General features: G+C 36.9%; 1 protein-coding gene and 1 long non-coding RNA gene across 2 annotated transcripts; one reads left to right on the top strand and one right to left on the bottom strand.

Moving 5' to 3' along the window:
• Positions 1-6,877: 6,877 nt before the first annotated feature.
• On the bottom strand, positions 6,878-9,200 carry LOC141822822 (uncharacterized). Its single transcript, XR_012601364.1, has 5 exons — positions 8,918-9,200; positions 8,704-8,775; positions 8,330-8,395; positions 8,138-8,221; positions 6,878-6,967 (listed from the first exon to the last, which is right to left on the bottom strand). It is a non-coding gene; the product is annotated as an uncharacterized LOC141822822 (long non-coding RNA).
• Positions 9,201-11,694: 2,494 nt separating this feature from the next.
• On the top strand, positions 11,695-12,566 carry LOC141823501 (putative germin-like protein 2-1). Its single transcript, XM_074710788.1, has 2 exons — positions 11,695-11,892; positions 11,981-12,566. Exons 1-2 carry the CDS (start codon positions 11,775-11,777, stop codon positions 12,538-12,540), a joined length of 678 nt encoding a protein of 225 aa, XP_074566889.1. The 5' UTR covers positions 11,695-11,774; the 3' UTR covers positions 12,541-12,566.
• Positions 12,567-17,411: the final 4,845 nt, after the last annotated feature.

Below are 17,411 nucleotides of genomic sequence, written 5' to 3'. Positions count from 1 at the left end.
ACGAATCATGCTCATGGGTAGATAGGAGTGTAGGTATCTATCTAACTATTGACTACAGGTGACAATATACACTATCATGAACGGTTCTCATGGAAAATTGATATGTCACCCATATATCATACTATAGTTGCATTCAATTCATCCCTGGGGCAATGGTGCAACGGTAGGACATCCGGATTGTAACTCAGGGACCCGCGGTTCGATCCCTAGCTACGGCGTATTTGCAGAAATTTTTCTCCAAATAGGGAACGCAATCAAAGGATGCTGGGCATCTGGATTGGCTGCCGTATGCGCTTCTCGATTTACCCTGATGGTCGGTAGGAAACTTCCGTGGGACCGGGCCTATGCGCTTCTCGATTTACCCTGATGGTCGGTAGGAAACTTCCGTGGGACCGGGCCGACCACCCCCAGAGATGTGGCTACTGGGATTATCATTTTTTTTTATAGTTGCATTCAATTCACATTAATACCAAACCCCTCTACACTAGTGTAGTATCGAGATGACTCGGGTCGTCTCCCAACAAATGTAGTCAATATATGATACATCTCAAGATCAACTTATTTGGAACTGAGGGTTGATTTTTAATCAATTCTAAAGCTAAGACAAGGAATGGAAATAAATGAAATCAACAAGAATAGAAGTTCATTAAACTATGACATGAAGGAAATGATAGTAAACATGAAGTAATGCACTAAAGGAAATGTGAGCATGCTAAACTACAATTATAAAGGAATTCATGGAACCATAAAAGAAACATTCTAACCTAATCTAATCTACATGCATGCATTCCAACCAAATAACAATCTATCAATACATTATATTGAACTAAAGCATTGTAAGATTTAAATGAACTAAAATGCATTAATTGAAATGATAAAAGTCTATGGGGAATTAAACCAAACAAGTTGTATGCATCATCCACTTAGATCCCAATACATGAAACCCTAAACTTGGAACTAGAATCCTATTACAATTATCCAACACCCAATTGAAACTAACCAACACATCACAAGTGAAGATCAACCAATCAAGAACTATTGAAGACAATCAAGCATGAAGCGAATCAACTCATCAAACATGAGTACCAAATCAACTCATCAACATAACCCAAGCAATTGCGAATGGAGAAAGTGTTGATCTAATGGAGAGGATGGATGCGATCTGATTTGGTGTGTCATGGGTGTAGCTTCTCGGATCTGGTGTGTTGAGGCTAATCGGATCTGGTGTGCTATGATTGATCAGATCTGGTGTGCTATGGTTGATTGGTTGAATCAAAAATGGTTGGAGAAAGGAATTATCGGTGGTTGTATGAGGAAGATGAGATCAGTGAGGGAGAAGTCGATTGGAGTGGAGGCTAGGTAGGGAATCTCCTTACCTTAATGGATGGGAGTGTCAGTGTTAGCCTTAGAGCCAATTATGAGATGATTGACAAGGAAACTTTTGTATCATGTTTCATTAATAAAAGATAAAATTTATGGTTATTATATTTACTTTAGATCTGTGCTAGATGAATAAGTATAATAATGTCCTAGGGTAGTAGGTTCTAGTCTACAGCATATCAATTGGTTGAATTGATAGTGGGAGGCTGTAGACATATATATAAAATACTATTCTTAACTATTCTTAGTCAAGCTTTAATATATAAGAGCAATATTAATGTGTTGAGACTAGTATGTAGGTCAACTGATGACTTAATCTCTCAAGTCATGGATATAAGATATCAAGTTGACGCTTGGGTATATATTAGAGAATATGTACTGAATTGATCCACCATGAGAATGTTTTATGGATTGTTATATGAGTATCATAAACATTCTCATAGTGACTATTAGTATAAATAGCCCTTAGACCTAAAGTCAATGGTTCCCTATACAAGGAGTTATGTACTTTAGTATCGATAAACGTCACCTGTAACAAGGTGAACTATAAAGTCAATCACTGAGTATGCAACAAATTATGCGAAGGTATGTGAGTCATGTAGATATGATCTATCTTTTCCATATGACAGAAGTAATATCTATGGACCTCTTGATTAAGTGGGACTACTAAAATGCATGGTCATGCTCAAATAAGTCAATATGAGATATTGAGCTCATTTGATTAAATGGGTCTACTTAGAGATCAAGAAACACAAAGATTGATAAGGGGATGACACAGTCTATGCCTCATTGATCAATCTAAATATCAAGAATAGAATGACCAAGTTATACAAGATAATAGACACAGAAAGTTAGGTCGGATTTCAACATTCTCATCACTTGGGTAGCAATGGTGCATTGCTAGATGTCACTCATTGCTTATGTATCTAAAATATTATTTTAGATACATTATCAACGTTATGAGAACCTATTGGGTCACACACAAAGATCATGTTGATTTGGAGATGGATATATTTTAATTTGACTAAAATATGATGGATCCTAAGATTATAGGGTTAAGTATAATCTGAGTTAGACTCAAATAAATCTAACTATTGGATTATTAGATTGAGTCTAATCCAAATTAGACTCATTGGATTAAACTCAACCACTAAAGAGAATTAATATCCATTAATAGAGATTAATGAAGTATTGGTGAAAATGAGAGCAAAAGGAAAAAACTTTTTGTATTTATTAGATGACTCTTTGTATTCATTGGTATTCATTGGATGACCCTTTGTATTCATTGGATGAATTTTTGTATTCATTGGATGAGTACAAAAGGTCAATTTTATGCATTTGGCGGATGATCACTTCTAGTCTCCTCTTCTTCTACTATTGGCAAAACCATCCAAGTTGCTAGCACAACAAAGGTGATTCTTCTTCGAAGGCTAAGTTCGTGCAATGAATGAAGGATGTGTTCGTGTGGATATCGAAGAGGCGCTGATGATCATTTTGATCGTGCTGAGATCTACCGAATCAAGTTACTGCCAGGATTGTTCTATTCACGTAACAAAGGTGACAACTCGATCAAACATGTATACTACATTCGCATGGATCTGTGGAGAGATCGATTTTGTTCCTCTGTGTTTATTTATTATTGTTCACAAAAGATCCCTACAAGGAGATAGAAGATCAAAGCCAGCAATGAAGAAGGATCAATGGAGTCACAGGATTAGGATGGCGTCAGGCTCACGTGAGAAAGATGAAGGAGGAAGGGTATCCCCTTCACCTCCGATGGGATGGAGCGAAGATCGCCAAAGGAAGGGAATCAAATAATATTACTGAAACTCCTCTTTACACTAATGTAGTATAGGGAATGATCGGGATGATCTCTCACAAGGAATGTAGTTGATGCATGAAAAATCATAGAATTGAATTGTTATTGGTTTAAGATTTTGGATTTTAAGTTGTGAATACTAAAGGTGAATAATGAAAGACAACCTAATCTAACCTAAATTATAATTGCATCAAATTAAAGAGCTTAAAACTGTTAGTCCCTAGTGGAGTTTTGATGTTGGGTCAAATAAGTCTGAAATTAGGTCCTTGTTATATTTGATGTGTGTGTCTCAGTGTATAGGGATTTAGGAGAATACACGTATTCCAGATGGCGAACATTGGTAGAAGATGCAAGTGAACGAGAAGGATGGCACGGAAAAAGAGCCGACAGGCTCTGTGCATCCGAGGTATGAGGAGTTGCGGAAGAGTACTGTAGCAGAATGAGAAGGATGGACGGGAGCGAGCTGGAAGGGCTCGGTGCATCAAGAGACGAGAAGCTGGAAGGAAGACTTCGCAAGGCAACCAAGATAAAATAGAGGAGGAAAATGGTCAACATGAGGTTGACCATTATTAGGCACCTAGAACTATTCCAGGTGCTCGGATCCTTTTTGGGTGCTCGGACCCATTCTGAGTGCCCGGATACCCATTCCAAGTCAGCGCGAGTCGTTGTCAAGACAGATCAGGATGGAGTCCATGTCAGCAGAATTTAGACTCTCGGATCGCAAAGAGTCAACTAGAGATGTTAGCAGACCGTTTCCATAGTGGATTGGGTTCGACAAATCCAAGTGCTCAGAAAGCTTCCAGGTGCCTAGAACTACCATGTCAGTACAATGGTCAGATCGAAGAAAAAACTATAAATATACTGGAGCTCGAAAATGAAATTACACACTCAATCTTAATTATTTTTCATTCGGTTTATTTTTAATATCTACGCTTAATGGTTGTACGTGGTTTCTCCACCTCCAGATCATTTCCAACGAGGAGTTTTTTAGTAGTGTTATTCACAGTTTTGGACTAACAACCCAAGGATTGTAACCAAGTAAAACTCTTTGTCTCATACTATTTTCTATGTTTTATTTCTATTTTAATTAGTGTGTCATTGCTAAAATATTAGCAAGTGAAAAAGATTATTTTTATTTGCAGGTTGCTATTGACCCCTCCCCTCTAGCGATCCACGAACTGCTTCCACTTCACCAACAAAAACATTCAGTGAAACCTAAGCTAACCTAACCTATTCACATCAAATAGAGAATAAAGGAAACTAAACTATGAATACAAACCAACTCATGCAATCGAAAAGCAATTAATCTCATTCAACCTATCTACTGCAATATAAAAATCAAGCATGAACAGTAACATCAAGATCAAATTTACATGCAAATCAACAAAACTACCAATCAAATGAATTCAAATTCAAATGCATACGGGATTAAACCAGACATTCTTTCACAAATTCAATCACATGAAAATGATCCACACATCATGATAAGAGAAAATCTGGATTAAGAAGGTGCTCACAAACCAAGCTAGGGCAACCCCAGAGCTTGTATCAACAACTCTGTGGATCGAAGAAGAATGCTTGGCTGAAGTTGATCGGAGATGATGTTTCGATTGCTGATAAAGTTGGAGTTGATCTGAGCTGTGAAGGAGGGAATTAGGGTTGTCCAAGAAGGGAAACCCCTAGAACTTGGTAGCCCCAACAATGATGAGCAGATGCTTGATCAACGACCGTCTGGTGTGCGATGGATGATATTGGGAAGATGATGGTTGGACTTCAGTTGGCAGCTTGATGATGAAATTCGAGGAGGAAGAAAATCCACTTTCCTCTCGAATGATCGACGTCGATGGAAAATGGTCGCAAGTATGGTTGAGGAAGACGACTGGAGCTTGGTGATGGCACTGGATGAATTAGGTAAATACCTTGCTTCTTTCCGGTGATGGAGGAATGCGGATGGATGAGGAAGGGAAATCCCTTAACCTTGGTGATGAAAGTGGACTCAAACTTCTGGTGGCCAACAGTGAAGGATCAAAGAAGATGATGCCCTGTTTGTGCGCGCTGATAAGCCCACAACTATGTGTCATGAGTGAATCTCAAATTGAATTTATATTTGAAAATCCTTAGCTCACAAAATAAATGAAGTATAAAGGTCTCAAGTCATATTTTTTCTAAAACTAGTAGAAGAGTGTCTAAATCAAGCTAGAAATCATCTTTTTGGGTTTCCAATGTAAATGGTTGTTTATTTTTTTCTTTTGATGTTTTCAAATGAAATGTAAATTCAAATACAATGAATTAATGAAGAATGCAGGTTTAACCAATCTAGAACTGAAACAAAGTATCAAACCAATCTAGAAATGCAACACAATTCAAATTCAAAATATCAAACCTATTCTATTTAGCATTGAAACATTCCATAATAAGTCATGACATGCCAAATTAAACTTGATCAGCTTGTATACTCTTTGGAAAGAAATCAGAAATGAAAACTTAATACTAAAAGCTATCAAACACTAAGGCAAAAATCCAGAAATCAGATAATGTAGGTTATCAGAGATCAAATGCAAGTAAACAAATACAGAAAATACAATGAACTTAATTACTTTTCGATGGAATTCAAATCAAATTCAAGAAAGGAAATGCAAGGAACAGAATATGCAGTGAATCAGAAATTGTAGATCAAGGATGCAGAAATTCCAAATTTCAGAAACAATGAACAAACTGAAACAACTGCAGAAAACAATAATCAGGAAATCAAATTAAATTGCAAGACAAAGAATGAAATCTATGCACGTCTAAAAGCTACACAATCTGATGCGTTAACCAAACAACATGAATTCAAGAATCATTAACAGATCTGATTAACAAAAGTTTCAGAAATGAAATGAACAGAAACAGAAATCAGAAATTAAAACTCAATTCTTCCCTTTCACTTAATCTTCTTCTTGCCGTCACACAAGAATTGATTCCAGATTAGAAATCCCACAAGAACATTTGGCAGCTCAACTCGACTTGTCTTGGATCGAATCAAATCCAATGCAATGCAAGAAACCCTCTCGTGAGCATGAAAAAGAGCCGATCCAGCTAAATATGCAATTCGAAGTTCTTCTCGCCGATCCTTGAAAACCGAAGTTGATTTCTTGCAATTTTAGCTCAGAAACAATCCAGAGTCTTCAAAGAACTCCAGATCATTCCGATTATCTTGGATTACAGATTTAAATCAAGAACCCGCGGCAGAAGCAGATCCTCCGGCGAAACCCTCACCAGCTGATTTTAATCGTAATTTGTCATCGAGCTTCACTCGTGATTGTCCTCTAAGATCTGAAAACCAAATTGAAGTGGAAGAGATTATGAAAGAACCTTTTTAAGAAAAAACAAAGAATAATTGTAGGCCCAGAGACAGAAATAGGCAAGCCTTAAAAATTTGGGCATTGCTCAACCAATTTATCTTGATAAACATCATTTCAGCAGGCAAAAGAGCATTCATATCTCCAAAAAAGAAAGGAAGTGATATGTTGAATCAGGCTACTCAATTTGCAACAAATACTTGAGCATCATAAACTTCCTTAATGTAAACAAGCAGAAGAAAGAGGAACCATGTTAAAAGCTAAGCATTTCTCAAACCAAATGACAACGGGTGTTAATGGAGAAACAAATGTTAGGTATTTAGGTGCTAACCAGAATAGAAATGCAATGCATCTTTCATAGATTGGGACTGTTCAACTGTCTCAAGATGGTGAACCAAGATTTTCTTATTCGCAAGCACCTCCGAAACTGCATTTAGAAGACTCATAAATGAGAAATGTTCAGTCAAATATGTTCACAAAATAGGAAGTGAACCAAAGCAACTTATAAGAGAATTACAAATCAAAACACCGGAAATGAAGGCTATCAATTGTAAGACTTATTCAGTTACAAACTTATAAGGAAATTCTCAAGTTCTCCAATAGCTTTTTACATTTGCAAATTTACATCATTTTGTGCATTTTAGAAAAGTTTACCCTTCTGTTTCACCAAAATATTAAAACTCAACCAATATGATTCAGGAATTACAACTTACAAGGAGAGCAAAGCCAAAACATGCAGATAGTCTGGAACCTAAATGATCCTACACTAACACCATTGTTGTAACTACTACAAGATAGATCGTCATTGTTAACCTGATGACAAAATATTCACAACCATTCTAATTATCCTGTCTGAATCAAGTTTCTTCCATTTTATCTAATGTTTAAAAATCTTCCATCACATACGATTCAAAGGGAACCATGCTTCTTTTTCTTCCATCCAAGAAAATGAAGACTGGAGAAATATTTTCCAGTGCTTTTTCTATGAATTTTTTCCTTACTCTTTTTTCTTTATCTAACTAGTCCCTTATAGGAAACCAGGCCTAATTCTCATTGAGAGCACTTTCCCTCAGTCTGCACTTGTACGCACAAACTTCTTCATGAAAGAGGAATGGAAAAGTAGGAAACAACATATGAATCTATGGAATCAGATATTTCCAAATTGAACAGATTGAAAATACAAAAGACCAAGATGAATTTACAAACTGCCGGTTCTTGTAGGACTAGGGCATACTAGCTATAGCCAGCACAGAAAATTCTTGTGGTTGAACAAGATGTGGAGACATGGTAATTTCAGATGTATGTAAGGGATACTAAATAATAGGCTATGCAGCATCACAATAAATCATTGAAAACTTGTATTGTTAACATCATGGTTACAAAAATCATACTCATATTCAACATCAATTCATAAATTAATATAAGCTAATAACAGATGAGGTAAACGTTAGTCCATTTCAGTTTGAGTCATTCTTTCAGAATCCCTAATAACTAAAGAGCACAGTTTATAGGTAGAATTCATTTTTCGAATTTCTCTATGATAATCCCATTGAAAAAAAAAAGTAAATAAAATAAAATAAGAAAGGGCTAAGTATACCTCCTTTTGTGTCGGAATCAGATATAGAGAGGCTTGCAAGATCCAAGAAGGGTTTCTTAAGCGGTCTTTCATTAATCTCCAACCCTATTAATGCAAAAACAAAAAAAACTGTTTAATTCCTACTGTCTCGTCCCCTCCACACTGATATGCAAATCGAAATACAAAAGACAAAGAGGAAAAAAAATAACTCACAGAAGCCGTCAAATCTAGCTTGGGAAGAATTCCTCTTCACCCTAACAATCACCGGCTTTGCGACGTCTGAACATACAAGATGGTATTAATTTTTTATCTTCAAAAGCAAGACACAATGACTCAAATCAAGGGATACAAGATGGTATTCATTCCTATACTGAACATACTGCATGGTAAAACAATTTCAAGGCAGTCTACTTAAAAAAGGGTGGTTCACCTATTGGTCTTTCCTCGGGCTAGTAATACTGCCCTTACAGCCAATACGGTATTTTAAACCCTGAGGACAACAACTATGCTATAACTAATAGAAGTGGGAATCCTAAATTATTAAACAAAGAATTGATCTTATCAGAAAAAAATGGAAATGAGCATACTGTCATATCCATTTGGGCTGACTGTTTTTGAAATTCTTGCATAATCTTGATTTGCTTAGCAGGCTCCATTTGCTGCAGAAAATAAATGGCATTATAAGAATGAAACCTTTCTAGACGCCACAACAGATTTGATTTGGACAAATGTTACCATAGTGAAACGGAAATAGTTTAATTTTCTAGAAATGCCTTAGAAAAGTCAGAAGTTTTTCTAGACCTTATTCATTGCCCCCATTGCCTTGCTTGCACCTTTCATGCCTCTTCTTCTTACCTTTTCTTCTTGCCGCTGCAAGGGGAGTGACGGACGGCCGGGAGGGCGGGCGGGCGAGGCTAGAGGAGAGCGAACGCGGCCGGGAGAGCGAACACGGGCGGCCGGGAGAGCGAACGCAGGCGGCTGGGAGAGCGAACGCGGGTGACCGGCAGAGCGCGGGCGGCCGGCAGACCGCGGGTGGGCGAGCGCGGCGTCGGGAGCGTGAAGAACAGAGGGTGCGGCGGGCGAAAGAGCGAACGCGGGCGGGCAGGCGGGTGGCCGGCAGACCGCGGGCCGGCGAGCGGCTGGCAGACCGCGGGCGGGCGAGCGCGGCGTCGGGAGCGCGAAGAACAGAGGGTGCGGCGCGACAAAAACCTAAAGCGATCTCTGTCCGTGCGTGTTAAGTCGCGCGGCCGGATGGGTGGGAAAAGAAAGAAGTTTTTTTTAATCTATTTTTAACGGCGTATCACTTACTCGTGCTGTTAATATTATTTTTTTAATCTTCTTTTAACAGCACATAATTTTTACATGCTGTAAAAAATATTATTCGCAGCATACTATTATTTGTGCGCTGTTAATTTTAAAATATAACATATTATCTGCAGCGCACATATTAGGTGCGTCGTAAAAATCATTATTAACAGCACACTATAATTGTGCGTCGTTAATGATGTGCTGCGGAAAGTCAAATTTGTTGTAATGTCAGATCTATCTTAAAAATGGTCACTTTGCTCATCAATGTTATAGGAGATTTGATTCAAATTTTTTAGGAGGTCTTTCATCCTCAAATCCAAATCAATCTTCATCCTCAACTTCGTCGACTCATCCAGGAGCATTCTCTCTTGCAAGCAATCTTTATGTACATGCGACAAATTCTTCGATCTCAAGATGACATCCAAATTCTAGAGCGACTCATCATATCACACCGAATTATGACATTCTTGTAGAAGATTCCTCCTATCATGGTCCTGATAAGGTACAAGTAGGCAATGATTCAGGTTTGCAAATTAAATTGCTAATCTTGAAAACATATTCTTTCATTCATCTGGTCGACTCTTTCACATGCATAATATTCTTTATGTTCCCTCCATCATTAAAAATTTATTTTTAGTTCGTCAATTTGCTCTTGATAACAATGTGTTTTTTGAATTTCATTCTCATCATTGTCTTGTGAAGGATCCCACAATTGAACCACCCTGCTCAGAGGAGAAATATAATTAGAGATTGTCTTTATTACCTTCAACCTACATCTGCCAAAGTCGTCATTGGAGAACACACAAAGAATTCCATTTGGCATGCACGATTTGATCATCCATCTTTACAAAGTATTATTAATCGGTTTGGCTTGCCAACTTCTTTTGACATCTTCATCACGTTCTTGTGAAGTATGTTTGAAAGGAAAGAGTCACAAATTACCTTTTGTCCATTCTTCTTAGGTATCTAGTTTTTCTTTAGAAATAATTTATTTTGATGTTTGAGCTATAGTCAATACAATGCTTGAAATTATTTGGCTTCAATTACTTCTTTCTGAATTTCATCTTGTGTTAAAAGTTGCCCTAAAAACTTGGTGTGATAATATTGAAGCCACATATTTTACTGCAAATCCTATCTTTCATGCACGTACAAAATATATGAAAATTGATTTTTATTTTGTTCGAGAACGTATGGTAACTCAACAACTATCTATTTTTTTTTATTTCTATAGAAGATCAAATTGTCGATATTCTTATGAAGTCATTATCTAGGCAATGTTTCAGCAGATTAACAAGCAAATTTAACGTCAAAGATCTCTCATTGAATTTATCGATCGAGAGTAAAAGATAATTATTTCAAACGACCGAATCAAATCAAGTTAAATAAGGGCATAATAATTATTAGAATATATCATTTCCTTATTAATCGGTTAATTGACTGAGTTCTATAAATATATTATAAATTGTACCATTGGTAAGAACAAGTTTATTGTTCGTTTATTACTTATCTCCTAGGTATTCTTACCGACGTAAAACTCTCCTTCTAGCACGGATCGTGGTGGCGTGAGGGCGGGTGAGCCCATTAGGCGTGTAGTCAATGCGAGCCAAGGAGATGCCAAGGGTGTTCAGCTCGGGGATCTTATTCACGTTGACGGCGGTGACGTTGGAGCCGACATTATTGACGGTGTTGCCGGGCTTGTTGAGGCCAGAAGTGTAGAAGTCGTCGGCAGTGATGTCGTTCATGTTCTCGCATACGGCGCTGTTGACGAACACTGCAAAAAGATCCGATCGGTAAACATTTGCACGCGCGCTGGAAATGAAAGCGTTTGCTCGTTGGCGAGGGAGGAGGAAAGTTCCGATTTGAAACGTTACCTTCCTCTACGCCGCTCTCTCTGATTTCATTTGGTAACGTGAGAGAAGCGATTAAGTGGAAAAACTACGTTGCATGCTCAGTCTTCACCTGCTCCTTATAATCATCAGAAATCGATCCTATATGACCCAGTTTAATTACTTGCCCAATTAAAAGTCTACACCTTAAACCTTGACCGAATACAAGATAAAAAAACCAATTGACTCAGTCCTCCACGTGCCCAATAATGATCATCTTTGAACTATACATTTATAACAAGTCAAGGTAAGGTAAGGTAAGGTAGACGAGATCGATTCAAACCTTCTCCTCTCTCTCTCTCTCTCTTCGTGTCTCCCTGCATAATAGTATATATATCCTTGTCATCCAACCTATTCCATATATCATTGCAGCAAATAATTTGATTCCAATTCATTCTATTCTTTTACTATTTTCGACTTAATTAATCTCCAATCTCCTCACTCTCTTAAACAAATTAGTTAAGATGACGGCCAAAATCCTGCTGAGTGTCGCTCTCCTTGCTTTGGCTTCTTATCATGTAGTATTGGCATCAGATCCTAGTCCTCTCCAAGACTTTTGCGTCGCCGATAACAGCTCTAAAGGTTTTAACATCTTCTCCCCCTCTTTAATTTAATTTAGCTGACAATCTTTCGAGTGACTTATTTTGTTCATTGATTCCTTGATCAATAGTGCTTGTCAATGGATTCGTTTGCAAGAGCATGGATGATGTGAAAGCCGAAGACTTCTTCACCTATGGCCTCGACAAGGCCGGCAACACCACGAACAAGCTAGGCTCCATCGTCCGTGCAGTCAATGTGAATACAATTCCTGGGCTCAACACCCTTGGCATCTCCATGGCTCGCATTGATTTCGCCCCTCGCGGCCTCAACCCACCCCACACTCACCCTCGCGCCACTGAGATCCTCACCGTGCTAGAAGGAGAGCTCTACGTTGGCTTTGTGACATCCAACATCGGCCAAACCAACCGCCTTTTCACTAAGATTCTAAAGAAGGGTGATGTGTTTGTGTTCCCTCAAGGCCTTGTCCACTTCCAACTCAATCGTGGTCATACAAGAGCTGTTGCAATCGCTGCTCTAAGTAGCCAAAACCCCGGTACCATAACCATTGCAAATGCTGTGTTTGGCTCAAACCCCTCCATATCTGATGAAGTTCTCGCTAAGGCATTCCGAGTGGATCAGAAGATTGTTGACCGGCTCCAAGCTCAATTCTGGATGGATAACAACAATTAGATAGGAAACGTGTGTGATTGAGTATATTATCAATATTGTTACTATGCATGCGTGGGTTGGAATAACCAATATAATAGACTTAATAAAATAATTTGCCATGTAATCATTTAATTTATTTCAATAATGATGATAATAAGAGATTTTATTAATTTGAATAATGATAATAAGAGATTTTGTTGGAAATCAAGGTTTAATCATGTCAAGAAAGACAAAAACATCAAACTTAATTATCATGTTTGTACCTTTTAAATTACAAATTAAGTTGCAATTAGATGCTTGAATATGACTTATTTATGTAAAAGTTTGTATGGTATATCCAACTTCTCTTATTTTTCAACCACTACAAGAATATTATGAATTAGTGACGGACCTATTTCATCGCTAATCGGTCGCTAATCAAGATTAATGATTGATTAGCGATAGAAACGGTCCGTCGTCATATTTTTGGTCGCTGACGTCACTTTAGCGACGGAAAAATAATTTCGTCGCTAAATAGCGATGGAATAAAGATTTCCGTCATTAAATAATTAGAGATGGATTTTTTTCCCATCGTAAAAAATAGCAACGGATTTTATAATTCTGTCGCAAATTTAAAAAAAAATAAAAAAATATTCCTTTATTAGCGACGGAATTATAAATTTCTGTCGCTAAATTTCAAAGAAAAATAAAAAAAATATTCATTTATTAGCGACAGAAATTTATAATTCCGTCGCTATATTTTAAAAAAATATTTAAAAAATTTATTTATTAGCGACGGAATTTATAATTCCATCGCTAATAATTTAATTTTTTAAAATAATTTAATCTGTTTTTCTGAATTTCCTGTTTACATAACAACCACATCAATATAATATAACAGAAATATACAAATAGGCCAACAATGGTAAAACACAACACTAATATAACATCTGAATACAACACATGTCAAAATACTCCGATACAATCTGAATACAATAACATAAATATAAATATCTGGATACAATGATACTGTATCAAATGTCAAAATACAAGAACTGATCAAAATTATATCTAAACGAGCCGAGGCAAAATAGAAGATCCTGCAAAAAATAATACATAACCTTCCATGCAATATTTTTCTTTTTCTTCCCTGCAATGCGACTACGATGCTTGTAGCGAGGGTGCCCACAAATTTTGCATTCAATCAGTTCACTGTCGTCATTCCAATATATCATGCAATTGTTTACACAACAATCGATCTTCTCTACGGGCAACCCTAAACCCCTTACCAATTTCTTTGTACTGTAGAAACTATCAGTCATTTGGTGATCAGCAGGAAGCAACTCTGACATCAATTGACAAATGTCATCGTAACATCGTTCTGAGAAATGATGTTCAGCTTTGATGTTCAATAATCTTGCAGTAGCTGATAGTTGAGAATGACCAGATGGAATACCTTCCCACACTTCTCTTTCACTAGCCTTTAACATGTCATATAGTTGCTGAACGGCAGGTGTTGGTAGTTCATCTACATTAGATGAATCAACTGCATTAATTGCGTCATAAACCATTGATTGCATCATCTGATCATTAGATGTTGATTCATCTAAAAGAGTTCTGCCAGATGAAGAAGCAGCCGAAGTTCCAATTCGTTCTGAGACATAAGGCTCCCCGTGACAGTACCAATTGTAGTAGTTTGGAACAAAATCATTTTTACAGATATGCACTTTCACGGTATCCTCATCACGGAAAGCTTTATTTCGGTATTTGCAATGATTGCACGGACAACGCAACTCTGCACCATTCATGCATTCTGGATGACTCTTAGCAAAGTTTACAAATTCTTCAACTCCAACATAAAATTCAGCTCGGATAAGTCCATCGTCTAGTCGATTATACATCTAAGCTTTATTCATATACATTGTAACCTTCTACAAAAATAATTTTTGATTTAATAAAAATCATATATTAAATTTAATGCACACAAAAATTAATTTGTATTTAATGCGCTTAATTAACCTTTATACTATTAATTACAAACCATTATATGTGATGACAAGATTCATTATTAGGTGAGCATGCACAATTCAATTTGCATACATGTGGTCTCTAATCCTCTTATTTGTATAATACACAATTAAATTTTAATCACATTCAAGATAAATATAAGCCCTAAACCTAGGTAACCGGAGGTGGAGCTGAGAACGCCGGAGTTGGAGCATCGGAGCTGGAGTAGAACGCCGGAGTTCCGCGCACGCCGGGAAGAGGAGGCCGGAGTTGGAGCTGAGAACGCCATAGAGGAGAACTGTTTCTAAGAACGGCGGTTCGAGAGAGAAAGCGCAGAGGGAGAAGAAAAGCGTCGGGAGGTGACCTAAAATCGTGATTTTAGCGACGGCTTAGCGACGAAAGTTAAATTCCGTCTCTAAAAATAGCGACCGTCGCTAATTAGCGACATTAAATTATTCCGTCGCTAATTAGCGACGGAATTAATAATCCGTTGCTAAGTCCCAATTAAATGTTTTACCCTTCGCACATTTTCCCTAAAATTTTACCCTTCGCACATTTTCTCTAACTGATCCTAATTGTTGGAACTCAAAGCATATTGTTGGTTTTTTCCTAATAGATCTCTAGTGCCACCACAATTTTACTTACGTCACATGGTTGGTGTAAGATCTTTATATAGAGATCAATAACTCTATGTTGCTGTCCCTAAAATAGTTGTAGCCAATATTTCCAATACTATCAAAACAAAACAAAAATTTCCAATATCAAGACTATGTTGTTGTCCCTAAAATAGTTCTTCCAGAATTATTAAACATGAGCAAGATTTACAAAAACTCATACAAGCAAAGGCACATGCAAGCATTTCTTTTAACTGTGAAATTTTATAAAAATTTAATGAAAAATTAACCCTAAATAGCAAGCCGGATCTTTAACGAACCCTAAACCCTAAATAGTTCATTAGCATATACCTTCAGTCAAGGATCTGGTTAGGTGAGTTCGCTGGAAAGAAGTTCGCCGGAAGAGGGGATTTACTGGTCGGTGGAGAGAACGCAGCCTAAATAGTTCATTAGCATATACCTTCAGTCAAGGATCTGGCGTAGGTGAGTTCGTCGGAAAGAATGCAGCCGGAAGAGGAGATTTACCGGTCGGTGGAGAGAACGCAGCCGGAAGAGGAGTTCGCCGGAAGAGGAGATTGAGCCGGAGGACTTCGCCGGAGGAGAGGTCGCCGTGAGGTCAGTTAGCCGGAGGAGAGTTCGCCGGGAGGAGAGAACGCCGGGAGCGAGCAGATCGCGCAGGAGAGAACGCCGGGAGGAGAGAAACTGTTCGCGCAGGGAGAAGAAAAGGGTTCGGAACCCTAAAATTCACGATAATAGCGACGGAATTTTCTATTCCGTCGCTATTTAGCGACGGACTTTTATAATCCGTCGTTAATTAGCGATAGAAAATTCCATCGCTAAATTATTTTTTTACGAGGGAATTACTATTTTCATCGGTAAAAAATGGCGACGGATATTTATTTCCGTCGCTAAAGCCGTCGCTAAACTGAGGTGTTAACGACGGGTTAGCGACGGAAATAAATTTCCATCTCTAAAAATCTCATTAGCGACGGAATTTAAAATTCTGTCGCTAACGTAGCGACGGAATTAAATTCCGTCGCTAATGTTCAAACCTACTTTGAAGTGAAGAAATAGCATGATCAATAATATAATTAAAGTAATTGATTTTAAAAGATTCTTTCAGGTGATAATTTTACTTCATTACTTACATTCTCATCAAATCGTTTATTTTTTTTAATTACACGTTTTTCACGAAATTTTGGTTCTATGTTCATTTCATTTGCAATTTCTTTAGCAGAAATCATAGCAGATATAAATCCATTTTCTCTATATTCATTCAAAAAAGAAATAAGACCTTTTAATTGATCTAATGCAATAGCAATGTTCATATCTTTATATTGTAAAAATTTACTAACAGTATTAACTGCGAATAATATATCATACCAAATAACCATACCTAATAAAAATTCAAAATTTTCAATCTCATATGTTGCTAAAGAAATTGCTTCACTTTTTGTTTTAGGATCATCACTAGTATCTGCAAGTTTGTATAAAGCTTCTCTTATTTGTGGAGCTTGATATTTTATAGCTTTAACACTTTCAAGACGACTTTCCCAACGTGTTTGTGATAATGGTTTTAGAGTTAATTTAGAAACATAATCTAGTAATATTTTCCATCTTTTGGTAGAAGAGGAAAATAATGAGTAAATACGTTGTATAACACCAAAAAACGTTATAGCACTAGGACAAGAATTAGCCATATCACATAGTACTAAATTAAGACTATGACAACCACATGGTGTATAAAAAGCTCTAGAATTTATATCTAGCAGTCTTTTTTGTACACCTTGTTGTTTACCCTTCATATTAGATCCATTATCATAACCTTGTCCTCTTATATCTTGTACATCAAGTTGAATTTCTTTTAATATAGTGATAAGCGTATCAAAAAGTCCTTTTCCTGATGTATCATCTACTTTTAAAAATTCTATAAAATATTCTTCTATTTTAATTGGACTTGTTGAAATATCTACACATCTTAATATAAGAGACATTTGTTCTTGATGACTTATATCTGGAGTACAATCAAGTATAACAGAAAAATATTTTGCTTCCTTTATTTTTTTAATTATAGTATTTTTTATTTCTGTTCCTAATATATTTATTAACTCATTTTGTATATTATGACCAAGATAATGATTATAAGTTTCACCATTTTGAATACGTTTGAGGTGTTCTTGCATTACAGGATCAAATTCTGCAATAATTTCAATTAAACCTAAAAAATTACCATTATTATCTTGATAAATCTTCTCATTTGTACCACGAAATGCTAAATTATTTTTTGCAAGA

This window comes from Curcuma longa, chromosome 3 (assembly GCF_044706935.1).
Source record: "Curcuma longa cultivar G26 ecotype Majalengka, Jawa Barat chromosome 3, ITB_CL_G26_1.1, whole genome shotgun sequence".
NCBI lineage: Eukaryota > Viridiplantae > Streptophyta > Magnoliopsida > Zingiberales > Zingiberaceae > Curcuma > Curcuma longa.
This window is presented reverse-complemented; position numbering and strand designations above follow the sequence as displayed.

What these genes read in the sequence shown, in the direction of transcription:
- LOC141823501 (XM_074710788.1), top strand. Translation starts at nt 11,775, where the DNA reads ATGACGGCCAAAATCCTGCTGAGTGTCGCTCTCCTTGCTTTGGCTTCT. An exon ending in CGCCGATAACAGCTCTAAAG is followed by an intron (nt 11,893 to 11,980) that starts GTTTTAACATCT and finishes CTTGATCAATAG; the next exon opens with TGCTTGTCAATGGATTCGTT.